Source organism: Pristiophorus japonicus, unplaced genomic scaffold (genome assembly GCF_044704955.1).
Source record: "Pristiophorus japonicus isolate sPriJap1 unplaced genomic scaffold, sPriJap1.hap1 HAP1_SCAFFOLD_462, whole genome shotgun sequence".
Classification (NCBI taxonomy): Eukaryota; Metazoa; Chordata; class Chondrichthyes; family Pristiophoridae; genus Pristiophorus; species Pristiophorus japonicus.
In genome coordinates, this window is record NW_027254366.1 from 190,815 (window position 1) to 217,621 (window position 26,807).

At 55.3% G+C, this 26,807-nt stretch overlaps 1 protein-coding gene across 1 annotated transcript in view; it reads left to right on the plus strand.

Annotated features, from left to right (window-relative positions):
• The window catches only part of LOC139252381 (collagen alpha-1(XI) chain-like), a 185,891-nt gene that overhangs the window by 148,966 nt on the left and 10,118 nt on the right, over positions 1 to 26,807 (plus strand). Inside the window, exons 18-25 of the mRNA XM_070873364.1 lie at positions 14,315 to 14,422; positions 14,537 to 14,590; positions 18,369 to 18,422; positions 18,613 to 18,720; positions 21,420 to 21,473; positions 23,032 to 23,067; positions 23,171 to 23,224; positions 25,849 to 26,098. Of these exons, the coding sequence (XP_070729465.1) occupies positions 14,315 to 14,422; positions 14,537 to 14,590; positions 18,369 to 18,422; positions 18,613 to 18,720; positions 21,420 to 21,473; positions 23,032 to 23,067; positions 23,171 to 23,224; positions 25,849 to 26,098 (718 nt within the window). The remainder of the gene's footprint in view (positions 1 to 14,314; positions 14,423 to 14,536; positions 14,591 to 18,368; positions 18,423 to 18,612; positions 18,721 to 21,419; positions 21,474 to 23,031; positions 23,068 to 23,170; positions 23,225 to 25,848; positions 26,099 to 26,807) is intronic.

The window sequence follows — 26,807 nt, forward strand, 5'->3', positions numbered from 1 at the left end:
CACACTGGGATCCATACTGGAAACCACACTGGGAGACACTTGGACCCACACTGGGACCCACACTGGAATGCACATTGAGAGACACTAGGACTCACACTGGGACACACACTATGACTCGCGCTGGACCCACACTGGGATCCACACTGGGATCCACACTGGGACCAAACTGGGAGACACTGGGACCCACACTGGGGCACACACTGGGACCCACACTGGACCAACACTGGGATCCACACTGGGCCCACATTGGGATCCACACTGGGACCCACACTGGATCCCAAACTGGGAGACACTGGGACCCACACTGGGATCCAAACTGGGGACACTGTGGCCCACAGGAATGCACACTGGGTGACTGGGACCCACATTGGATCAACACTGGGATCCACACTGGACGCACATTGGGATCCACACTGGACCCACATTGGGATCCACATTGGGACCCACACTGGACCCACACAGGTACCCACACTGGGAGACACTGGGACCCAAATTGGTACCCACACTGGGAGATACTGGATCCACACAGGAAGCCACAATGGTTCCACATTGGGACCCACACTGGGACACACACTGGGAGGCACTGGGACCCACACTGTATCCACGCTGGGAGACACTGGGACCCTCACCGGACCCACGCTAGGATCCACACTGGAAACCACACTGGGGGACACTTGGACCCACACTGGGGCCCACACGGGACGCACACTGGGACCCACACTGGAATGCACACTGGGGGGACATTGGGATCCACACTGGACCCACACTGGGACCCACACTGCAAACCACATTGGGAGACACTGGGACTCATACTGGGAAACACTGGAACACGCACTGCGACCCGCACTGGACCCACACTGGGACCAAACTGGGAGACACTGGGACCCACACTGGGACCCAAACTGGGGGACACTTGGACACACACTGGGGCCCACACTGCGATCCACACTGGGACCCACAGTGACCCACACTGGGAACCAATCTGGGGCCCACGCGTGGACCCACAGGGAGACACTGGGACCCACACTGGGTGACACTTGGACCTACACTGGAACCCGCACTGTGACCCACATTGGGACTCACACTGGGACCCACACTGACCCACACTGGGACATACACTGGGAGACACTGGGACCCACACTGGGGCACACACTGGAACTACACTGGCTGACATTGGGATGCAATCTGTGACCCACACTGGGACCCACAGGGATCCACACTGGGAGACACTGGGAAACACACCGGGACACACACGGGGACCCATACTGGGAGACACTGGGGCCCACACTGGGAGACACTGGGGCCCACACTGGGGCCACTCTGTCACCCACACTGGCACCCACACTGGGCACACACTGGGACCCACATTAGGAGACACACTGGGACCCACACTGACACACACTGGGACATACACTGGGAGACACTGGGACCCACACTGGGAGCACTGAGACCCACACTGGGACCCACACTGACACACACTGGGACATACACTGGGAGACACTGGGACCCACACTGGGAGCACTGAGACCCACACTGGGACCCACAGTGACCCACACTGAGAGACACTGGGAACCACACTGTGACTCACACTGGGAGGCACTGGGGCCCACACTGGGATCCACATTGGAACCCACACGGGGACCCACACCGGAAGACACTGGAACCCACACTGGGACAGGCACTGGGAACAACACTGGGAGACACTGGGATCCACACTGCGACCCACACTGGGAGACACTGGGACCCACACTGGGAGAGACTGGAACACACAGTGGGGCCCACAGGGACCCACACTGGGACTCACACTGTGAGACACTGGGACCCACACTGGACCCACACTGGGAGACACTGGGACCCACAATGTGACCCAAACTGGGACCCACACTGGAACCCACAGTGACCCACACTGAGAGACACTGGGAACCACACTGTGACTCACACTGGGAGGCACTGGGGCCCACACTTTGATCCACATTGGAACCCACACGGGGACCCACACCGGAAGACACTGGAACCCACACTGGGACAGGCACTGGGAACAACACTGGGAGACACTGGGATCCACACTGCGACCCACACTGGGAGACACTGGGACCCACACTGGGATACACTGGAACACACAGTGGGGCCCACTGGGACTCACACTGTGAGACACTGGGACCCACGCTGGACCCATACGAGGACCCACACTGGGAGACAGTGGGATCCACACTGAGACCCGCACTGGGAGACACTGTGATCCACACTGGGACCACACTGGGCCCACACTGGGACACACACTGTGATCCACACTGGGCCCACACTGGGATACACATTGGGAGACACTGGGACCCGCACTGGGAGACACTGGGACCCACACAGGGACCCACACTGGGAGACACTGGATTCATACTGGGAGCCACAATGGTTCCACACTGGGACCCACACTGGGAGACACCGAGACCCACACTGGACCCACACTGGGACCCATAATGGATCCACAATTGGGACCCACACTGGATCCACACTGGGAGACACTGGGGCCCACGCTGGATCCTCACTGGGCACACACTGGGATCCACTCTGGTCCCACACTGGGAGGCTCTTGGACCCACACTGGGGACCACACTTGGTGACACTGAGACCCAGACTGGGACCCACACTGGCACCCACACGGGGAGACACTGTGACCCACACTGGGATACACTGGTACACACACTGTGACCCACATTGGGACCCACTCTGGACCTACACTGGGATCCACACTGGACCGACACTGGGAGACACTGGGGCCCACACTGGGACCCACACCGGGAGACACTGGGACACATACTGGGATACACTGGTACACACACTGTGACCCACATTGGGACCCACTCTGGACCTACACTGGGATCCACACTGGACCGACACTGGGACCCACACTGGGAGACACTGGGGCCCACACTGGGACCCACACCGGGAGACACTGGGACACATACTGGGATACACTGGTACACACACTGTGACCCACATTGGGACCCACTCTGGACCTACAATGGGGCCCACACTGGGACCCACACTGGGACCCACACTGAGACGCACACTGGGAGACACTGGGGCCCACACTGGACCCACACTGGGGCCCACAGGGACCCACACTGGGAGACACTGGGACCCACACTGGACCCACACTGGGTGACACTGGGACCCGCAATGGACGCACACTGGGCTCGCAATGGACGCACACTGGGCTCACACTGGGACCCACACTGGGCCCACACTAGGATGCACACGGGATCTACACTGGGGCCCACACTGGATCCACATGGGGAGAAACTGGGACCCACACTGGACCCTCACTGTGCCCACACCAGGACACACACTGGATCCACTCTGGGAGACACTGGGACCCACACTGGGATGCACACTTGGAGGCACTGAGATCCACACTGGACCAAACTGGGATCCACACTGGGCCCACTTTGGGATCCATACTGGGAGACACTGGGACCCACACCGGGACCCACACTGGGACCCATACTGGACCCACACTGGATCCACACTGGGACGCACACTGGGACCCAGGCTGGGAATCACTGGGACCCGCACTGGGCGCACACTGAGACATACACTGGGACCCACACTTGGCCAACACTGGGACCCACACTGGGAGACACTGGGACCAAAACTGAGACCCACACTGGGCCCCACACTGGGACGCACACTGGGACCCAGGCTGGGAATCACTGGTACCCGCACTGGGAGGCTCTGGGACCCATACTGGGACCCACACTGGGAGCCACACTAGACCCACACCGGGACTCACACTGGGAGATGCTGGTACCCACACTGGGCCCACACTGAGAGCCACACTGGGAATCACTGGGACCCACGCTGGGATCCATACTGGGCCCACACTGGGATGCACACTGGGCTTGCACTGGGACCCATATTGGGCCCACACTAGGATGCACACTGGGAGACACTGGGATCCAAACTGGACCCACACTGGGACCCAAACTGGGAGACACTGTGACCCACACTGGACCCACACCAGGACTCACACTGGGAGATGCCGGTACCCACACTGGGCCCACACTGGGATGCACACAGTGTCCACACTGGAATGCACACTGGGACCCACACTGGGAGACACTGGAACCCACACTGAGCCCCACACTGTGACCCACACTGGATCCACACTGGATCCACACTGGGGTCCACACTGGGACCCACACTGGATCCACACTGTGCCCATACTGGGGCGCACACTGGGGCCCACACTGGGAATCACTGGAACCCACACGGGCCCACACTGGGAATTACTGGGACCCACACTGGACCCACATTGGGACGCACGCTGGGCTCACACTGGGATGCACACTGATCTCACACTGGGCCCACACTGGGATGCACACTGGGCAACACTGGGATCCACACTGGACCCTCACTGGGACCCACACTGGGCCCATACTGGGAGGCACTGGTCCCCACACTGGAACCTCACTGGTCCCCACATTGGGAGACACTGGGGCCCACATTGGGTGACACCGGGGCCGACACTGGACCCACACTGGGGCCCACACTGGGAGATACTGGGACCCACCCTAGACCTGCACTGGGACCCCCACTGGGAGCACTGGGACCCACACTGGATCCACACTGGATCCACACTAGGGTCCACACTGGGACCCACACTGGATCCACACTGGGTCCATACTGGGACGCACACTGGGACCACACTGAGGCCCACACGGGGAATCACTGGTACCCACACTGGGAATCACTGGGACGCACTGGACCCCACACTGGACCCACATTGGGACACACACTGGGATGCACACTGGGCTCACACTGGGCCCACGCTGGGATGCACACTGGGACCCACACTGGGAGACACTGGGACCCAAACTGGACCCTCACTGGTCCCCACACTGGGAGACACTGGGGCCCACACTGGGTGACACTGGGACCCACACTGGACCCCCACTGGGACCCACACTGGGAGATACTGGGACCCATCCTAGACCCACACTGGGACCCACATTGGGAGACACTGAGACCCACACTGGGCCCACACTGGATCTACAATGGGACCCACACTGGATGCACACTGGGAGACACTGGGGCCCACACTGGATCCACTCTGGGAGACACTGGAACCCACACTGGACCCTCATTGGGCCCACTCTGGGACGCACGCTGGATCCACACTGGACCCACACTGGGAGACACTGGGGCCCTCACTGGACTTACACTGGACTCACACTGGGACACACACTGGGCCCACACCGGGATGCACACTGGACCCACACTGGGACCCACACTGGAAGACACTGGGACCCCCACTGGGAGACACTGGGACCCACACTGGGAGACCCTGGACCACAGTCTCTAGAGAAGAGAAAACTGGGAGGTGACCTTATGGAGGTCTTTTAGATTATGAAAGGCTTAAGAGGATAGGTGTGGAGAAGATATTTCCCCTTGTGGGGGAGACCAGAACTCGGGGCCATCAATATCAGACAGTCACTGATAAACCCAATGGGGAATTCAGGAGAAACTTCTTTACCCAGAGAGGGGTGAGAATGTGGAACTCGCTGCCACAGGGAGGGGTTGAGGTGAATAGTATCGATGTATTTAAGGGGAAGCTGGATAAACACATGGGGGAGAAAGGAATAGAAGGATATGGGGATAGGGTGAGATGGAGAGGGGTGGGAGGGGGCTGGTGTGGAGCATAAACCCCGGCACGGAGCGGTGGGGCATAAACCCCGGCACGGAGCGGTGGGACATAAACCCCGGCACGGAGCGGTGGGGCATAAACCCCAGCACGGAGCGGTGGGGCATAAACCCCGGCACGGAGCGGTGGGGCATAAACCCCGGCACGGAGCGGTGGGACATAAACCCCGGCACGGAGCGGTGGGGCATAAACCCCGGCACGGAGCGGTGGGACATAAACCCCGGCACGGAGCGGTGGGGCATAAACCCCGGCACGGAGCGGTGGGTCCAATGGGCTGTGTCTGGGCTGGACACTCGGTGTAGAAACATAGAAACATAGAAACATAGAAAATAGGTGCAGGAGCAGGCCATTCAGCCCTTCTAGCCTGCACCGCCATTCAATGAGTTCATGGCTGAACATGAAACTTCAGTACCCCCTTCCTGCTTTCTCGCCATAACCCTTGATCCCCCGAGTAGTAAGGACTTCATCTAACTCCCTTTTGAATATATTTAGTGAATTGGCCTCAACTACTTTCTGTGGTAGAGAATTCCACAGGTTCACCACTCTCTGGGTGAAGAAGTTTCTCCTCATCTCGGTCCTAAATGGCTTACCCCTTATCCTCAGACTGTGACCCCTGGTTCTGGACTTCCCCAACATTGGGAACATTCTTTCTGCATCTAACCTGTCTAAACCCGTCAGAATTTTAAACGTTTCTATGAGGTCCCCTCTCATTCTTCTGAACTCCAGTGAATACAAGCCCAGTTGATCCAATCTTTCTTGATAGGTCAGTCCCGCCATCCCGGGAATCAGTCTGGTGAACCTTCGCTGCACTCCCTCAATAGCAAGAATGTCCTTCCTCAAGTTAGGAGACCAAAACTGTACACAATACTCCAGGTGTGGCCTCACCAATGCCCTGTACAACTGTAGCAACACCTCCCTGCCCCTGTACTCAAATCCCCTCGCTATGAAGGCCAACATGCCATTTGCTTTCTTAACCGCCTGCTGTACCTACATGCTAACCATGTAATTGGGGACGCGCTGTGTGGGGGTGTCGCGAGCTCGGGGGGAACAGGGGACTTTGGGTCTCTGGGTCCCAAAGCTCTCCCCCAGCAGGGGTTTTCCTCACCTCGTTTCTGGGTCTGTGGGAGACTCATTGATGGAGATCGATCGCCGTGATTGGTCAACAACTCCATTATCGGTGGATCATGGGAGCACGATGGGAGGAGGTGAATTAGATGGACACTGGGTCGTTCCTCGCCAGTGATTCCTCGGTTCCTGTCTATATATAGTGTTTGAAAACATGTACTGTTTTAAGGACCTCAGTGAAAATCTTTATTTCTGTTTCCAAGGAGACTCCTTTATTGTTGTCCATTGAAACACATTTAAACCAACTCTCCCCCCTCCCCCTCAGGAGATCGGGAGATCTTGACACCATTGGAAGTTACGGTTTGCTGATCCTGTGTCATGTGTGCTCTGAGTAAATACCAAACAAGTCATTTGCCTTTTGATCAGAAACTTAACTGGACCAGCCACATAAATACTGTGACTACAAGAGCAGGTCAGAGGCTGGGTATTCTGCAGTGAGTGTCTCACCTCCTGACTCCCCAAAGCCTTTCCACCATCTACAAGACACAAGTCAGGAGTGTGATGGAACACTCTCCACTTGCCTGGATGGTGCAGCTCCAAAAACACTCAAGAAACTCGACACCATCCAGGACAAAGCAGCCGCTTGATTGGCCCCCCATCCATCACCTTCAACACGCACTCCCTCTCATATGTCCTTACTAGACAGTATAAATGCACACAAGGCCCATACTTGAGAGAAGGTCACTCTGTGACCAGGTACCTTTATTACCAAGACCTCAAGTGATGAAGGTGGGTGGAGCTTCCCCTTTTATACCTGAAAGTCCAGGTTAGGAGTGTCTCCCACAAGTTCACCCTCTTGTGGTCAGTGTTCTCAAGGTGTACAACTTAGGTCAGTTTCTATATGGGTTATACTGACAGTTGAATACATGACATCACCTCCCCCCCCAAAGTCTTATTGGGATCACAGGTTGAGTCTCTCTGGTGGTTTACGCTCCCTTGTAGAGCGCCTGAGTTGGGGCTCCGGTTGTTGGGCACTGGCCTGAGTGTCTGCTGTTTGCGGTGCCTCAGGCCTGTCCGGACTGCCCACAGTGACTGGTCTCTCCTCCACTTGGTTCCGGTGTTCAGTCACCTGTGGTGGAGTGAACTCTATATCGTGTTCTTCCTCTGCTTCTTCTATGGGGTTGCTGAACCTCCTTTTTGTTTGATCCACGTGTTTGTGGCAGATTTGTCCATTGGTAAGTTTAACGACCAAAACCCAATTCCCCTCTTTGGCAATCACAGTGCCTGCGAGCCATTTGGGCCCTGCAGCGTAATTAAAGACAAAAACAGGGTCATTGACGTCAATACATCGCGCCCTCGCATTCCTGTCATGGTAGTGATATTGTGACTGACGCCTGCTCTCAACAATTTCTTTCATGGTGGGGTGTATAAGGGATAACCTGGTTTTGAGCGTCCTTTTCATTAGTAGCTCTGCGGGTGGAACCCCTGTGAGCGAGTGTGGTCGGGATCTATTGGCCAACAGGAGGCGTGATAAGTGGGTTTGTAGGGAACCCCCTTGGAATCTGAGCATCCCCTATTTGATTATCTGCACTGCTCGTTCTGCCTGGCCGTTTGAGGCCGGCTTGAACGGTGCCGTTCTAACATGGTTAATTCCATTGCCTGCCATGAAGTCCTGGAATTCAGTGCTTGTGAAGCACGGGCCATTGTCACTGACCAAGATGTCCGGTAGACCGTGGGCGGCGAACATTGCCCGTAGACTTTCTACCGTGGCAGATGATGTGCTTGAATTTAAAATGGCACACTCAATCCATTTGGAGTAGGCATCTACGACAACCAAAAACATTTTTTCCATGAAAGGACCTGCGTAGTCCACATGGATGTGTGACCATGGCTTGGCGGGCCATGGCCAGGGGCTAAGGGGGGCTTCCCTGGGCGCATTGCCCAGCTGGGCACACGTGTCGCACCTGCGAACACAAAGTTCCAGATCTGCGTCTATCCCTGGCCACCAAATGTGTGACCTAGCAATTGCCTTCATCATTTGACAATGCCCGGGTGCTCATTGTGGAGTTCTCTGATAAACACCTCTCTGCCCGTCTGGGGCATAACTACTCGGTTTCCCCACAGTACGCAATTGGCCTGAATCGAGAGTTCATCCTTGTGCCTATGAAACGGTTTAAACTCCTCAGGGCATGCCCCGTACGTGGCTGCCCAGTCCCCATTCAGGACACATTTCTTGACTAAAGACAGTAGCGGGTCTCTATTTGTGAAGACTTTAATCTGACGGGCTGTCACGGGTGAGCCTTCGCTTTCGAAAGCTTCAACAGCCATGACCATCTCAGCACCATGCTCGGTAGCCCCCTCAGTGGTGGCTAGTGGGAGCCTGCTGAGTGCATTGGCGCAGTTTTCGGTGCCCGGTCTGTGCCGAATTGTGTAGTCATAGGCGGCTAATGTGAGTGCCCACCTCTGTATGCGGAACAATGCATTCGCATTTATGGCCTTGTTGTTGGCCAAAAGGGACGTTAGGGGTTTGTGATCTGTCTCCAGCTCAAATTTCCTGCCAAACAGGTACTGGTGCATTTTCTTTACCACATATACACATGCGAGCGCCTCCTTTTCTACCATCCCGTAGCCCCTTTCTGCCTGGGACAGACTCCTGGAGGCATAAGCTACCGGCTGTAACTGACCCTTGGCATTGACATGCTGCAACACACACCCGACACCATAGGACGATGCATCGCACGTTAACACAAGTTTCTTACATGGGTCATATTGCGTTAACAGATTGTTGGAGCATAACAAATTGCGTGCTCTATTAAAAGCCCTTTCCTGGCTGTCCCCCCAGACCCAATCGCGACCTTTGCGTAGGAGCACGTGTAGCGGCTCTAGCAGCGTGCTCAATTTGGGAAGAAAGTTACCAAAATAGTTCAGGAGCCCCAGGAACGAACGCAGCTCCGTCGTGTTACGGGGTCTGGGTGCTCTCTGGATCGCTTCCGTCTTGGACGCAGTAGGTCTGATCCCGTCTGCTGCTACCCTCATCCCCAGGAATTCTACCTCTGGAGCTAGGAAGACACACTTCGCCTTTTTCAGTCGCAGCCCTACCCGGTCCAGTCTGCGTAGCACCTCCTCCAGGTTGTGGAGATGTTCTTCAGTATCGTAACCCGTGATGAGGATGTCGTCCTGAAAAACCACCGTCCCTGGAATCGACTTGAGGAGGCTTTCCATATTTCGTTGGAAGATCGCGGCGGCCGAGCGAATCCCGAACGGACATCTGTTGTACTCAAACAATCCCATTGTGTGTCGTGATGGTGGTCAGTTTCTTCGACTCACTCGCCAGTTCCTGGGTCATGTAAGCTGAGGTCAGGTCCAATTTTGAAAAAAGTTTGCCACCGGATAGCGTCGCAAAGAGGTCCTCCGCTCTCGGTAGCGGGTACTGGTCTTGGAGTGACACCCGATTGATGGTGGCCTTTTAATCACCACATATCCTGACTGACCCATCCGCCTTGTGCACCGGCACAATCGGGCTCGCCCAGTCACTGAATTTGACTGGCGAGATGATGCCTTCCCTCAACAGGCGGTCCAATTCGCATTCTATCTTTTCCCGCATCACGTACGGCACCGCTCTGGCCTTGTGGTGTACTGGCCTGGTGTCCGGGTTTATGTGGATCACTACCTTGGTTCCCATGAAAGTGCCAATGCTGGGTTGAAATAATGGGCCCAAGTTTCGAGCCGTGCCTAGAACGGCGCAGTCCCGAGCTGGACGCCCGTTTTTCGCGCCACAAAGTGCGCAAAAAAAAATCTTCGGTATTCTCCACCTACCTGCAGGTCCTCTGGCCCTCGGCACAGCGCAGCACGAGCTGTGGGGGGCGGAGCCAGGTCCCGGCGCTGAAAACAGTGCCGGGACCTCTGCACATGCGCGCTACAGTCGGCACGCAAGTGCAGTAGCTCCAGACGCCGAACTGTGTGGAAGGGGCCCGAAGCACGCAGCCCCTAGCCCTGGCCCAATGGCCTCACTGGGGCTGCGTGAATGAGGCTCCTCCCACGGCCGGCTCCTGCTCCCCGCCCGACCAGACACCCGCTCTCTCCCCCCCCCTCCCCCCCCCCCCCCGCCCGACCCGACACCCGCTCCCCCCCCCACCCCCGACCCGACACTCGCTCCCCCCCCCCCCCCCCCGACTGATCCGACTCGACCCACGCTCCTGTTCCCGCTCCCCGCCTCCCCGACTGGACCCGACCCGACACCCGCTCCCCCCCCCCGACCCGACCCCCGCTCCCCCCCCCCGACCCGACCCCCGCTCCCCCCCCCCGACCCGACACCCGCTCTCTCCCCCCCCCCGACCCGACACCCGCTCTCTCCCCCCCCCCCGACCCGACACTCGCTCCCCCCCCCCCCCGACTGACCCGACCCGACCCGTGCTCCCCCCCCCACTGGACCCGACCCGACTCCCGCTCCCGGACTGGATCCGACCTGACCTCCTCCCCTCCCTCTCTCTCTCTCTCTCTCCCTCCCTCCCTCTCTCTCTCTCCCTCCCTCCCTCTCTCTCTCTCTCTCTCTCTCCCTCCCCCCCCTCTCTCTCTCTCTCCCTCCGCCCCCCCCTCTCTCTCTCTCTGCCCCCCCTCCCTCCCTCTCTCTCCCCCCTCTCTCTCTCTCCCTCGGCCCCCCCCTCCCTCTCTCTCTCTCCGCCCCCCCCTCCCTCTCTCTCCCCCCCCCTCTCTCTCCCCCCCTCTCTCTCCCTCTCTCTCTCTCCCCCCCCCGACCCGAACCGAACCTCCACTCCCCGACCCGACCCGACCCAACGCCACCTACCTGTAAATCTGGTGCTGGGGACGGGCCCTGCCCGAAGTCTCGGGCCGGCCCATTCAGCCTTCGGTCCCGAAAGCACTTTCACACAGGTAGGAAGATGGTTTATTTAATCTTTTCTTTGCTTATAAATGTTTATTCAGGTTGGATTTATTTGTATAATATTTGTAGAAGTATAACTAAGGATTGATTGTAGAATTTAATGAGTTCCCTTCCCCCCCCCCTCGTTCTGGACGCCTAATTTGTAACCTGCGCCTAATTTTTTTAATGTGTAGAACAGGTTTTTTCAGTTCTACAAAAATCTTCACTTGCTCCATTCTACTTTAGTTTGGAGTACGTTTTCACTGTGGAAACTTTCAAATCAGGCGTCAGTGGCCGGACACGCCCCCTTTTGAAGAAAAAATTCTGTTCCAAAGTAGAACTGTTCTACCTGACTAGAACTGCAGAAAATAAAATGTGGAGAATTGCGATTTCTAAAATAGTTCGTTCTCCACCAGTTGCTCCTAAAAATCAGGCGCAAATCACGTGGAAACTTGGGCCCATTGAGTCAAATTTGTCCAGGACCTGTGAGCATGATACTCGCTCCACAGAGGAAATTGCATTGATATCGCCCCATTTCCAGTTCATGACAGCAAGCCAACTCCTCCCCAGTAGTGCGGGACCGTCCCCCGGGACAATCCAGAGTGGCAACCTGTTCTCCGAATCTTTGTGGGTCACGACTACCGTGGTGCTGCCTAGCACCGGAATGATCTCCTTTGTATATGTCCATAGCTGTTCGTCAATCGGCGATAATTTTGGCCTCCTGGCCTTGGACACCCACAAACTTTCGAACTGTTTGATACCCATCAGGGACTGGCTGGCCCCCATGTCTAGCTCCATTAATACTTGGATGCCATTGAGGAGCACTTTCATCATTATCGGTGGCGTCCTGGTGTATGAACTGTATATGTGCTCCACATGAACTCGCTGAACTTCAGCTTCCAGCAATTTCCCGCAATATTCATTTGGCCTCGTAGGGCTTACATTGGGCCCATCCTCCTTGTACATCAACCTGGCTCCAGGCTTCCTGCACATACGTGCCAAGTGACCGCTGACGTTGCAGTTTCTGCAGGTAAATTGCTGATACCTGCAAGCTCTGGCTGGGTGTTTGCCTCCACACCTCCAGCATGAGCTGGAGGCCCCGTTGTTGGAAACAAAAAGTCCATTACCAGTCGATCGTCTCTGACTGTCTCTGTAACTGTCCTTAAGCGTACCATTAACAGGTGTTGATGGCCCCATTACTGGCCACATTATCCATTGCGATGGCAGGAATCACCGTTCAGCTAGCCATTGTCTCTGTTCAATTCCCCCTTTGGGTTCGGCTACATGCTGGGGCATGTCCGATTGCCCCTGTCTGCCTAGAGAACTGTGTGCCGCGTTAACAATGTTGACTGCCTGGTCGTTTGCCGCATTTGAACCAAGATTTTTGCCATAAATCATTCTGGTCTCTTCCTCCCCTGAGATAATTGTCTGGGCTATCAGAGCCGCCGCTTCCAGGGTCAAGTCTTTGGTCTCAATCAGTTTCCTGAAAACCCCAGCGTGCCCGATGCCCTCAATAAAAAAGTCTCGCAGCATCTCCGCTCTGCATGTATCTGTGAACTTACATAGGCTCACCAGTCGCCGGAGATCTGCCACGAAGTCTGGAACGCTTTGCCCTTCTCGCCGCCGGTGTGTATAAAACCGGTGTCTCGCCATGTGCATGCTGTTCGCCGGTTTAAAGTGTTCCCCGATCAACTTACTGAGCTCTTCGAACGTCTTGTCCGTCGGCTTCTCTGGCGCTAGAAGGTCCTTCATCAGGGAGTACGTCCTGGATCCACAAACCGTCAGGAGATGAGCCCTGCGTTTGTCGGCCGAATCCTGTCCCAACCATTCCTTAGTGACAAAACTTTGCTGTAGTCTCTCAATAAAGTTGTCCCAATCATCACCAACACAGTACCTCTCATCTGTGCTGCTAGTGGCCATGCTCGCGTGGTTTAAATCCCAGTTTCTCGTCGCCAATGATATGTCCTTACTATACAGTATAAATGCTCACAAGGCCCATACTTGAGAGAAGGTCACTCTGTGACCAGTTACCTTTATTACCAAGACCTCAAGAGGCAGACGGTGGGTGGAGCTTCCCCTTTTATACCGGGAAGTCCAGGTTAGGAGTGTCTCCCACAAGTTCGCCCCCTGTGGTCAGTGTTCTCAAGGTGTACAACTTAGGTCAGCTTATACATGGGTTACAATGACAGTCGAATACATGACACCCTCCACCACCGGCGCCCCCTGGCTGCAGTGTGTACCATCTACAAGATGCACTGCAGCAACTCGCCAAGGCTTCTTCGGCAGCACCTCCCAAACCCACGACCTCTACCACCTAGAAGGACAAGGGCAGCAGGAGCATGGGAACACCACCACCTCCACGTTCCCCTCCCAGTCACACTCCATCCCGACTGGGAAATATATCGGCCGTTCCTTCATCGTCGCTGGGTCACAATCCTGGAACTCCCTCCCTAACAGCACTGTGGGAGCACCTTCACCACACGGACTGCAGCGGTTCAAGAAGGCGGCTCACCACCACCTTCTCGAGGGGCAATTAGGGATGGGCAATAAATTTATACACATCCCGTGTATAAATAAAATATCAGGGGTTAGATGGTAAAGCTGCTGTAAGTGAGGAGTGCTGACTGAGGGTTGATTGTGTGCTGACCCTGGCTCTCCGTCCTTGCCCACAGGGAGAAGCAGGTGCCGAGGGACCCCCAGGCAAGACTGGCCCAGTGGGCCCTCAGGGACCCCCAGGAAAATCGGGCCCCGAGGGACTGCGAGGAATTCCGGGCCCTGTCGTAAGTAGAAAAACGAAAAGCACCACAAGCCTTTCACATTTCATTTGGTGTTGATTATCAGACAGGATTAGCGAGGAATAACTTCACTAAAATGATCTTTTATTTTCTGTGCAGGGTGAACAAGGTCTACCAGGCCAACCTGGTCAAGATGGTCCGCCAGGCCCAATTGTAAGTCAATAAACGCACTTACTATTTCTGTTCTTATTTTGTCGTCGGTGGGTTGGAAAGCTGGAATGTGGAATTAGGCTGAGTAGATTTTGGTCGGCCGGCACGTTAACGATGGGCCGAATGGCCTCCTTCCGTGATGTAAACTTCTAATTTCTGTGATTCGCAACGACACAACCTTTGAAATAGTGCAACAGAAACATTTACATATCGCCTAAATATAGTAAACTATCCCAGGGTGCTTCCCAGGAGCATAAATCAGACACAATTTGACACCGAGCCACATAAGTAGACATCAGGGCAGGTGAACAAAAGCTTGGTCGAAGAGGTAAGTTTAAAGGAGCTTCTTAAAGGAGGAGAGCGAGGCGAAGAGGTTTAGGGAGGGAGTTCCAGAGCTTGGGACCCAGGCAGCTGAAGGCACGGCCATCGATGGTGGAGCAAAGGAATTGGGGATTTTACAAGTGGCCAGAATTGGAGGAGCGCAGAGATCTCGGGGGGTTGTGGGGCTGGAGCAGGTTACACAGCTAGGGAGGGGGCAAGGGCCAGGGAGGAATTTGAACACGGGGATGAGAATTTTTAAATCGAGGCGTTGTCAGACCGGGAGCCAATGTAGGTCAGTGAGCCCAGGGGGTGATGGGTCAATGGGACTGGGTGTGAGTTAGGACATGGTCAGTGAGCCCAGGGGGTGATGGGTCAATGGGACTGGGTGTGAGTTAGGACACGGTCAGTGAGCACAGCGGGTGATGGGTCAGTGGGACTGGGTGTGAGTTAGGACACGGTCAGTGAGCCCAGGGGGTGATGGGTCAATGGGACTGGGTGTGAGTTAGGACACGGTCAGTGAGCACAGGGGGTGATGGGGCAATGGGACTGGGTGTGAGTTAGGACACGGTCAGTGAGCACAGGGCGTGATAGGTCAGTGGGACTGGGTGTGAGTTAGGACATGGTCAGTGAGCCCAGGGGGTGATGGGTCAATGGGACTGGGTGTGAGTTAGGACATGGTCAGTGAGCACAGGGGGTGATGGGTCAATGGGACTGGGTGTGAGTTAGGACATGGTCAGTGAGCACAGGGGGTGATGGGTCAATGGGACTGGGTGTGAGTTAGGACACGGTCAGTGAGCACAGGGGGTGATGGGGGTACGGGACTGGGTGTGAGTTAGAACACGGTCAGTGAGCACAGGGGGTGATGGGTCAATGGGACTGGGTGTGAGTTAGGACACGGTCAGTGAGCCCAGGGGGTGATGGGTCAATGGGACTGGGTGTGAGTTAGGACACGGTCAGTGAGCACAGAGGATGATGGGTCAATGGGACTGGGTGTGAGTTAGGACACGGTCAGTGAGCACAGGGGGTGATGGGTCAATGGGACTGGGTGTGAGTTAGGACACGGTCAGTGAGCACAGGGGGTGATGGGTCAATGGGACTGGGTGTGTGTTAGGACACGGTCCGTGAGCACAGGGGGTGATGGGTCAATGGGACTGGGTGTGAGTTAGGACACGGTCAGTGAGCACATGGGGTGATGGGTCAATGGGACTGGGTGGAGTTAGGACACGGTCAGTGAGCACAGGGGGTGATGGGTCAACGGGACTGGGTGTGAGTTAGGACACGGTCAGTGAGCACAGCGGGTGATGGGGTCAATGGGACTGGGTGTGAGTTAGGACACGGTCAGTGAGCACAGGGGGTGATGGGTCAATGGGACTGGGTGTGAGTTAGGACACGGTCAGTGAGCACAGGGGGTGATGGGGGAATGGGACTGGGTGTGAGTTAGGACACGGTCAGTGAGCACAGTGGGTCATGGGTCAATGGAACTGGGTGTGAGTTAGGATATGGTCAGTGAGCACAGGGGGTGATGGGTCAATGGGACTGGGTGTGAGTTAGGACACGGTCAGTGAGCACAGCGGGTGATGGGTGAACGGGACTGGGTGTGAGTTAGGACACGGGGCAGCCAAGGTTTGACTAAATTCAGTGAATTCCTTCAGCTCCCCAGGTAAGATTCAGATAATGATCAGAGTAAAGCTGCCTCTACACTGTCCCGTCACACACTCCCAGGGCAGGTACAGCACGGGTTAGAGATTAATGTGCAAAGTTAAAGCACATGGGATTGGGGGTAGTGTGCTGACATGGATTGAGAACTGGTTGGCAGACAGGAAGCAAAGAGTAGGAGTAAATGGGTACTTTTCAGAATGGCAGGCAGTGACTCGTGGGGTACCGCAGGGTTCTGTGCTGGGGCCCCAGCTGTTTACATTGTACATTAATGATTTAGACGAGGGGATTAAATGTAGTATCTCCAAATTTGCCGATGACACTAAGTTGGGTGGCAGTGTGAGCTGTGAGGAGGATGCTGTGAGGCTGCAGAGTGACTTGGATAGGTTAGGTGAGTGGGCAAATGCATGGCAGATGATGTATATGTGGATAAATGTGAGGTTATCCACTTTGCTGGTAAAAACAGAGAGACAGACTATTATCTGAATGGTGACAGATTAGGAAAAGGGGAGGTGCAACGAGACCTGGGTGTCATGGTACATCAGTCATTGAAGGTTGGCATGCAGGTACAGCAGGTGGTTAAGAAAGCAAATGGAATGTTGGCCTTCATAGCGAGGGGATTTGAGTACAGGGGCAGGGAGATGTTACTACAGTTGTACAGGGCCTTGGTGAGGCCACACCTGGAGTATTGTGTACAGTTTTGGTCTCCTAACTTGAGGAAGGACATTCTTGCTATTGAGGGAGTGCAGCGAAGGTTCACCAGACTGATTTCCGGGATGGTGGGACTGACCTATCAAGAAAGACTGGATCAACTGGGCTTGTATTCACTGGAGTTCAGAAGAATGAGAGGAGATCTCAGTGAAACGTTTAAAATTCTGACGGGTTTAGACAGGTTCGATGCAGGAGGAATGTTCCTAATGTTGGGGAAGTCCAGAACCAGGGGTCACAGTCTAAGGATAAGGGGTAAGCCATTTAGGACCGAGATGAGGAGAAACTTCTTCACCCAGAGAGTGGTGAACCTGTGGAATTCTCTACCACAGAAAGTAGTTGAGGCCAATTCACTAAATATATTCAAAAAGGAGTTAGATGTAGTCCTTACTACAAGAGGGATCAAGGGGTATGGTGAGAAAGCAGGAATGGGGTACTGAAGTTGCATGTTCAGCCATGAACTCATTGAATGGCGGTGCAGGCTCGAAGGGCCGAATGGCCTACTCCTGCACCTATTTTCTATGTTTCTGTGTTTCGCTGTTTCTAGATACAGAGTAAAGCTCTCTCTACATTGTCCCATCAAACACTCCCAGGGCAGGCACAGCACGGGGTTAGATACAGAGTAAAGCTCCCTCTACTCTGTCCCGTCAAACACTCCCAGGGCAGGCACAGGGGGTTAGATACAGAGTAAAGCTCCCTCTACACTGTCCCGTCAAACACTCCCAGGGCAGGTACAGGGGGTTAGATACAGAGTAAAGCTCCCTCTCCACTGTCCCATCAAACACTCCCAGGGCAGGTACAGGGGGGTTAGATACAGAGTAAAGCTCCCTCTACACTGTCCCATCAAACACTCGCCGGGCAGGTACAGGGGGTTAGATACAGAGTAAAGCTCCCTCTACACTGTCCCATCAAACACTCCCAGGGCAGGTACAGCACGGGGTTAGATACAGAGTAAAGCTCCCTCTACACTGTCCCATCAAACGCTCCCAGGGCAGGTACAGCACGGGGTTAGATACAGAGTGAAGAGTTACTAATGGGAGTGTGGTTTGGGATTATAATTTTGGTTGTGATTCTAAGCTAAACTTTCTTCCCGTAGGGTCCACCAGGATTGCCAGGACTGAAGGGAGATCCCGGGAACAAGGGTGAGAAGGTGAGTGAGTGACAGTGCGATGTGTCCTTCTGTCCTTCCGTTATGTGTGACTGTGATAAGTTTAATTCGAGTCTCTGTTAAACGTAGCAAGTTCATCAACTAGTTCATGTTGAAGTTGTTGTTTTGCGAATGATTCCTTTTTGATGATGAAAGATGTAGCGATGCTGAGATAATCTCTCTTCTCTTCCAGGGACACCCTGGTCTGATTGGCCTGATTGGACCCCCGGGGGAACAGGGTGAGAAGGGAGACCGAGGGCTGCCTGGGCTTCAGGGAACACCAGGCACTAAAGGAGACGGCGTAAGCAAACCCATTCATTGCTACTCTCGTAACATGTTCCGTTGTAGACAGGCTTTGAAACTGTATCTGTCCTGTCATCATCATCATCATCATAGGCAGTCCCTCGGAGTCGAGGCAGACTTGCTTCCACTCCTGAAGTGAGTTCTCAGGTGATTGAAGAGTCCAATACGAGAGCCACAGTCCCTGTCACAGGTGGGACAGATAGTGGTTGAGGGAAGGGGAGGGTGGGACTGGTTTGCCGCACGCTCCTTCCGCTGCCTGCGCTTGGTTTCTGCATGCTCTCGGCGATGAGACTCGAGGTGCTCAGCGCACCTCCCGGATGCACTTCCTCCACTTAGGGCGGTCTTTGGCCAGGGACTCCCAGGTGTCGGTGGGGATGTTGCACTTTATCAGGGAGGCTTTGAGGGTGTCCCTGTAACGTTTCCTCTGCCCACCTGGGGCTCGCTTGCTGTGAAGAAGTTCCGAGTAGAGCGTTTGCTTTGGGAGTCTCGTGTCTGGCATGTGGACAATGTGGTCCACCCAATGGAGCTGATCAAGTGTGGTCAGTGCTTCGATGCTGGGGATGTTGGCCTGGTTGGGGAAAAGGACGAGTCAGGTGACCCTGGTTATATAAGGGAAAAAAAGAACTTGCATCTATATAGCGCCTTTCACCACCTCAGGACGTCCCAAAGCGTTTCACAAACAACAAACTATTTTTGATGTGCAGTCACTGTTGTAATGTCGGAAACACGGCAACTCATTTGCGCACAGCAAGCTCCCACAAATGTGCTGCAGGACCATCTCTTTCATTGCAAACTCGTGCACAGGAAAGCCAGCCTGTATTTTGTATTAATGGAGCAAGTCCAGCAACACCACTGAGATCAGCAGCACTCCCTCCTTAACTTCCGTTTCATCCCCTGGTGCAGGTCTTAGGTTTAACATCTCCGACAGTGCAGCACTCCCTCAGTACTGCCCCTCCGACAGTGCGGCACTCCCTCAGTACTGCCCCTCCGACAGTGCGGCGCTCCCTCAGTACTGCCCCTCCGACAGTGCGGCGCTCCCTCAGTACTGCCCCTCCGACAGTGCAGCGCTCCCTCAGTACTGCCCCTCCGACAGTGCGGCGCTCCCTCAGTACTGCCCCTCCGACAGTGCGGCGCTCCCTCAGTACTGCCCCTCCGACAGTGCGGCTCTCCCTCAGTACTGCCCCTCCGACAGTGCGGCGCTCCCTCAGTACTGCCCCTCCGACAGTGCGGCGCTCCCTCAGTACTGCCCCTCCGACAGTGCGGGGCTCCCTCAGTACTGCCCCTCCGACAGTGCGGCGCTCCCTCAGTACTGCCCCTCCGACAGTGCGGCGCTCCCTCAGTACTGCCCCTCCGACAGTGCAGCCCTCCCTCAGTACTGTCCCTCCGACAGTGCAGCACTCCCCCAGTACTGCCCCTCCGACAGTGCAGCCCTCCCTCAGTACTGCCCCTCCGACAGTACAGCCCTCCCTCAGTACTGCCCCTCCGACAGTGCAGCGCTCCCTCAGTACTGCCCCTCTGACAGTGCGGCGCTCCCTCAGTGCTGCCCTTCCGACAGTGCGGCTCTCCCTCAGTACTGCCCCTCCGACAGTGCGGCTCCCCCTCAATACTGCCCCTCCGACAGTGCGGTGCACCCTCAGTACTGCCCCTCCGACAGTGCAGCACTCCCTCAGTACTGCCCCTCCGACAGTGCGGCGCTCCCTCAATACTGCCCCTCCGACAGTGCAGCACTCCCCAAGTACTGCCCCTCCGACAGTGCAGCCCTCCCTCAGTACTGCCCCTCCGACAGTGCAGCCCTCCCTCAGTACTGCCCGTCCGACAGTGCAGCACTCCCTCAGTATTGCCCCTCCGACAGTGCAGCACTCCCTCAGTACTGCCCTCCGACAGTACAGCCCTCCCTCAGTACTGCCCCTCCGACAGTGCAGCCCTCCCTCAGTACTGCCCCTCCGACAGTACAGCCCTCCTTCAGTATTGCCCCTCCGACAGGTTGCGATGAATGGTGAACAGATGCGAGGGGTGAATGGTGTCCTTCTGATCCTGTTCTCGAGGCTCGCACTGCACGACTGGTTTGCCCTGAGGAATCCAGCACCTGAATTTTCACGCTGCCAAGTTTGAGAGGGGATGTGATTTCCATTACTTGCTCAGTACGTGGACTGGGTACAGGTATAGATATGAATATTCACCACCTCAATGAAGGAAACTGAGCTTTTAATTACAGCAATTAGCACCTTTAATGCCGTCAAACTTCCCAAGGCACTTCACAGGGTCATAAATCAGACACAAGTTCACACCGAGGCACATAAGTGGATATTTGGCCAAGGAACCTCTCGCTTGCTCAGAGAGGCAGGTTTTAAGGAGCATCTGAAAGGAGGAGAGAGAGTTCGAGGGTCGGAGAGGTTTAGGGAGGGAGTTCCAGAGCTTGGGGCCCAGGCAGCTGAAGGCACGGCCACCGATGGTGGAGTGATGGAAATCGAGGTTGTGCAAGAGGTCAGAATTGGAGGAGCGCAGAGATCTCGGAGGGTTGTGGGGCTCGAGGGGGTTACAGAGTTAGGGAGGGGCCAGGGCCATGGATGGATTTCAAAACAAAAAGAGATATGGAACGATTTAGAAAGCAATCGCTTGATTGTCACCGCGAGAAAGGCCTGTGGTTGGGTGATCTGTGCCTGCTGATGTGTTGTGTCTCTCTCTGTCTCTCTGCAGGGTATGACTGGGTCTGCGGGACCTCTTGGACCTCCTGGCCCCCCTGGGTTGCCTGTAAGTAAACTTTAACTATTTCAGCATAAACAGTGCGAGGGATTGTGGGCATTGCTGATCTGACAGAGGTCCAGGACACACGGAAGGATCTCTCCTGCTCTTCAATATGGTGCCTTGGAATCTTTTACATACAACCTAGACGCAGGAGGGGCCTCTAGCTAACTATCTGTGAGGTTCTAACTATCAGGAAAGGCCGAACAGCCCGGGGCTCTTCCCTCGAGAAAGGAGAAGGTGAGGGGGGACCTGATGGAGGTCTATAAGATTATGAAAGGGTTGGATAGGGTAGACGTAGAGAAGATGTTTCCACTTGTGGGGGAGACCAGAACTGGGACACACTGAATGGATTCCTTATCGAGGAGCCCACAGTCCAACCTGTAGGGTCAAACGTTCCTCACAAACAGTGGACAGCCATCAACCGCCTCAGAACCAGTCACGGTTGATGCTGACAGCTTCTCCATCGGTGGAAGATTAAAGCCTCACCGTCATGCGACTGTGGAGCTCCTAATCAGACCCTGGAGCACATCATCGAGCTTTGCCCTCAGAGGGAATTCACAGGCAGATATCCACGCTGTTACACCGGAGGCTTCGGTCTGGATATCCAACTTGGATAACGATGTTTAATGTCCTTTGGTACGAACATCGAAAGAAGAAGATTTACTGATAAACCCAATGGGGAATTCAGGAGAAACCTCTTTACCCAGAGAGCGGTGAGAATGTGGAACTCGCTGCCACAGGGAGGGGTTGAGGTGAATAGTATCGATGTATTTAAGGGGAGGCTGGATAAACACATGGGGGAGAAAGGAATAGAAGGATATGGGGATAGGGTGAGATGGAGAGGGGTGGGAGGGGGCTGGTGTGGAGCACAAACCCCGGCACGGAGCGGTGGGGCATAAACCCCGGCACGGAGCGGTGGGGCATAAACCCCGGCACGGAGCGGTGGGACATAAACCCCAGCACGGAGCGGTGGGGCATAAACCCCGGCACGGAGCGGTGGGGCATAAACCCCGGCACGGAGCTGTGGGGCATAAACCCCGGCACGGAGCGGTGGGGCATAAACCCCGGCACGGAGCGGTGGGGCATAAACCCCGGCACGGAGCGGTGGGGCATAAACCCCGGCACGGAGCTGTGGGGCATAATCCCCGGCACGGAGCGGTGGGGCATAAACCCCGGCACGGAGCGGTGGGGCATAAACCCCGGCACAGAGCGGTGGGGCATAAACCCCGGCACGGAGCGGTGGGGCATAAACCCCGGCACGGAGCGGTGGGCCCAATGGCCTGTTGGCTCCATGTCAGGGTTTATGCTCCACACCTGTCTGGGTTCCACATTCTGTGTTTGGATAGTGGGATCTTTGCCGTCGCTTTTGCAACATTCCCGACAGAATTGTGACCAATGCCACTGCAGTACTTGTGTTAAACCTGAAATCTCGCGGCATAATGGGTCACTGAGCCATGACGGAATCACGCGCTCCGACTGTGTAACAGGGTGCCTGCGCATCGCGGTCTGTGAACTGTCTCGGTTTCGAGGAGTGTCTGACACCTGTTTCTTTGTTTGATCCCAGGGTCCGCTGGGTCCAAAGGGTTCGAAGGGGTCGACGGTAAGTGAACACAGTCTTTCTCTCTCTCGTTCTGTGAAATTGTGCGTGTTCCCCGGGTGTATCTGCTGCTGCGATGCCCTCACCTGTCTGTCCTTGTTTACAGGGTCCCGCTGGTCAGAAGGGTGACACCGGTATTATTGGGGTTCCTGGCCCTCCTGTAAGTATCACTGCAACGCCGCAAAATGGCGCACAATGTTTGTTCAGTGAAAATATTGATGCAGAACTTTATTCAGCAGAAGCTGGGATCTCGGTCGTGATATTAGAAAGACCTGCATTTCGATGGTGCTTTTCACAACTCCAGGATGCCCCAAAGCCCCTCACGGCCAATGAACACATTTGAAGTGTAGTCACTGTTGTAATGTGGTAAATTGTTGAATATTAAGTTATCTATAAACCAATCCAATTGCTCAGTCAACACAGCTAAAGATGTAGAGACAGAGAATATAAAACAGAATCATTTTGCCCATTCATTAACTTGTCATGTTTTTTCACTGAATATAAATGTAAGATCAATTCTGGCCTCAAGTCTTGTCCTCGGAGTGTATTTTACACAAATGCCAAGGCCCACCAGGGAAACAAACGTTATTGTACTCGTGAGCGACCCGTTAATCCCTCCTACTCAGGGAACATGGAAAGCTGTGCAGGTAGAGACACGCAGGCGGAAAGGTTCCCGGAGCGATAATCCAGACAACCGGAGATCAAATCCCACCACGTTGGAGAATTTGCATTCCGTTTAATAAATCTGGGAATAACAATCTGGGCTCAATGGAAGCAAGCGTTTCCTGTCGGATTGCACTACAAACCCAAGGGGTTCACTGAGACCTGCCGCCCTTACCCGGGCTGGGCCTATAGGTGACTCCCGTCCCACACCAGCGTGGTTGACGATAACTGCCCCCTGAAGTGTCCGAGCGAGACACAAATCCCTGGACTACTCGGGATGGGGATTAAATTCCAGCCTCACTAGTGGCACTCACAGCCCACCACAGTTGCACCAGTCTCGACTGTTGGGAGAGGTCACAGAGCCGACACAGGCATGATGGGCTGAACGGCCTCCCGTGCTGTGAGTTTCGGTGATTCTAAATTCCCAGCATCTTTCTGTCCCGGAGTTGTCCTCGGGATAGAATTTTCAATCTGTGCTCTATTTTATCGTTTCGCACTCCTGGCTGGCCTCCCACGTTCTACCCTACGTAAACTAGAGGTGATCCAAAACTCGGCTGCCCCGTGTCCTAACTCGCACCGAGTCCTGCTCACCCATCACCCCCTGTGCTCACTGACCGTGTCCTAACTCACACCCAGTCCCATTGACCCATCACCCCCTGTGCTCACTGACCGTGTCCTAACTCACACCCAGTCCCGTTCCCCCATCACCCCCTGTGCTCACTGACCGTGTCCTAACTCACACCCAGTCCCGTTCCCCCATCACCCCCTGTGCTCACTGACCGTGTCCTAACTCACACCCAGTCCCGTTCCCCCATCACCCCCTGTGCTCACTGACCGTGTCCTAACTCACACCCAGTCCCGTTCCCCCATCACCCCCTGTGCTCACTGATCGTGTCCTAACTCACACCCAGTCCCCTAACTCACACCCAGTCCCGTTTCCCCATCACCCCCTGTGCTCACTGACCGTGTCCTAACTCACACCCAGTCCCATTGACCCATCACCCCCGATGCTCACTGACCGTGTCCTAACTCACACCCAGTCCTATTGACCCATCACCCCCTGTGCTCACTGACCGTGTCCTAACTCACACCCAGTCCCATTGACCCATCACCCCCTATGCTCACTGACCGTGTCCTAACTCACACCCAGTCCTATTGACCCATCACCCCCTGTGCTCACTGACCATGTCCTAACTCACACCCAGTCCCATTGACCCGTCACCCCCTGTGTTCACTGACCATGTCCTAACTCACACCCAGTCCCATTGACCCATCACCCCCTGTGCTCACTGACTGTGTCCTAACTCACACCCAGTCCCATTGACCCATCACCCCCTGTGCTCACTGACCGTGTCCTAACTCACACCCAGTCCCATTGGCCCATCACCCCCTGTGCTCACTGACCATGTCCTAACTCACACCCAGTCCCATTGACCCATCACCCCCTGTGTTCACTGACCTACAATGCCTCGATTTCAAAATTCTCATCCTTATTTTCAAATCCCTCCATGGCCCTCGCCCCTCCCTATCTCTGTAATCTCCTCCAGCCCCACAAACCCCCCCGAGATGTCTGCGCTCCTCTAATTCTGCCCTCCTGAGCATCCCTGATTATAATCGCTCCACCATCGGCGGCCGTGCCTTGTGTTGCCTGGGCCCCAAGCTCTGGAACTCCCTCCCTAAACCTCTCCGCCTCTCTCTCCTCCTTCAAGACGCTCCTTAAAACCGACCTCTTTGACCAGCTTTTGGTCACCTGCCCTCATTTCTCCTTATGCGGCTCGGTGTCAAATATTTTATTGTATAATACTCCTGTTAAGCACCTTGGGAAGTTTCACTACGTTAAAGGCGCTATATAAATACATTGTGTTGTTTTAGCTGGAGATCGGGTCGTGCCCTGGTTAGTGGGGAGAGGAGGAAGGCCAATCCAATCAGTCCCACTCCCCGCTCTTCCCCCACAGCCCGGCAAATGTCTCCCCTTCAACTATTTATCCAAATCCCTTTTGAAAGTTACCAGTGAACCTGCTTCACCCAGCCCATCCGAATCCCATAAAGGTTTGATATCGCGCCTTGCTTTATCCTGAGCGAGGGTTTAATCATCTCGCTATTGTATGTGTTAATATAAAGGGCCCACCTGGTGAGGTCATCCAGCCTCTGCCAATCCGGACACCAAAGAAGACACGGCGATCGTCGGACGCGATGCAGGCTGATCAGAACGACAATATCCTGGATTATGCTGAAGGGATGGAGGACATCTTTGGCTCTCTTGACAACTTGAAAATGGAAGTTGATCGAATGAAGAACCCAATGGGCACACAATTCAACCCAGCTCGCACCTGTAAGGACCTGCAGCTCTGTCACCCTGACTTCCCCGATGGTAAGTGAAGGGACATTCAGGGCAGGAGGCCATTCACCCCTCGAGCTCACTCCAACAGTCCTGGGGGCATTAGGAACAGGAGGCCATTCACCCCTCCAGCCCACTCCAACACCCCTGGGGGCATTAGGAACAGGAGGTCATTCACCCCTCGAGCCCACTCCAACAGTCCTGGGAGCATTAGGAACAGGAGGCCATTCACCCCTCGAGCCCACTCCAACAGTCCTGGGGGCATTAGGAACAGGAGGCCATTCACCCCTCCAGCCCACTCCAACACCCCTGGGGGCATTAGGGACAGGAGGCCATTCACCCCTCGAGCCCACTCCAACAGTCCTGGGGACATTAGGGACAGGAGGCCATTCACCACTCGAGCCCACTCCAACAGTCCTGGGGACATTAGGAACAGGAGGCCATTCACCCCTCGAGCCCACTCCAACAGTCCTGGGGACATTAGGAACAGGAGGCCATTCACCCCTCGAGCCCATTCCAACACCCCTGGGGACATTCAGGGCAGGAGGCCATTCACCCCTCCAGCCCACTCCAACACCCCTGGGGACATGAGGGGCAGGAGGCCATTCACCCCTCGAGCTCACTCCAACAGTCCTGGGACATTCAGGGCAGGAGGCCATTCACCCCTTGAGCTCACTCCAACAGTCCTGGGGACATTAGGGACAGGAGGCCATTCATCCCTCCAGCCCACTCCAACAGTCCT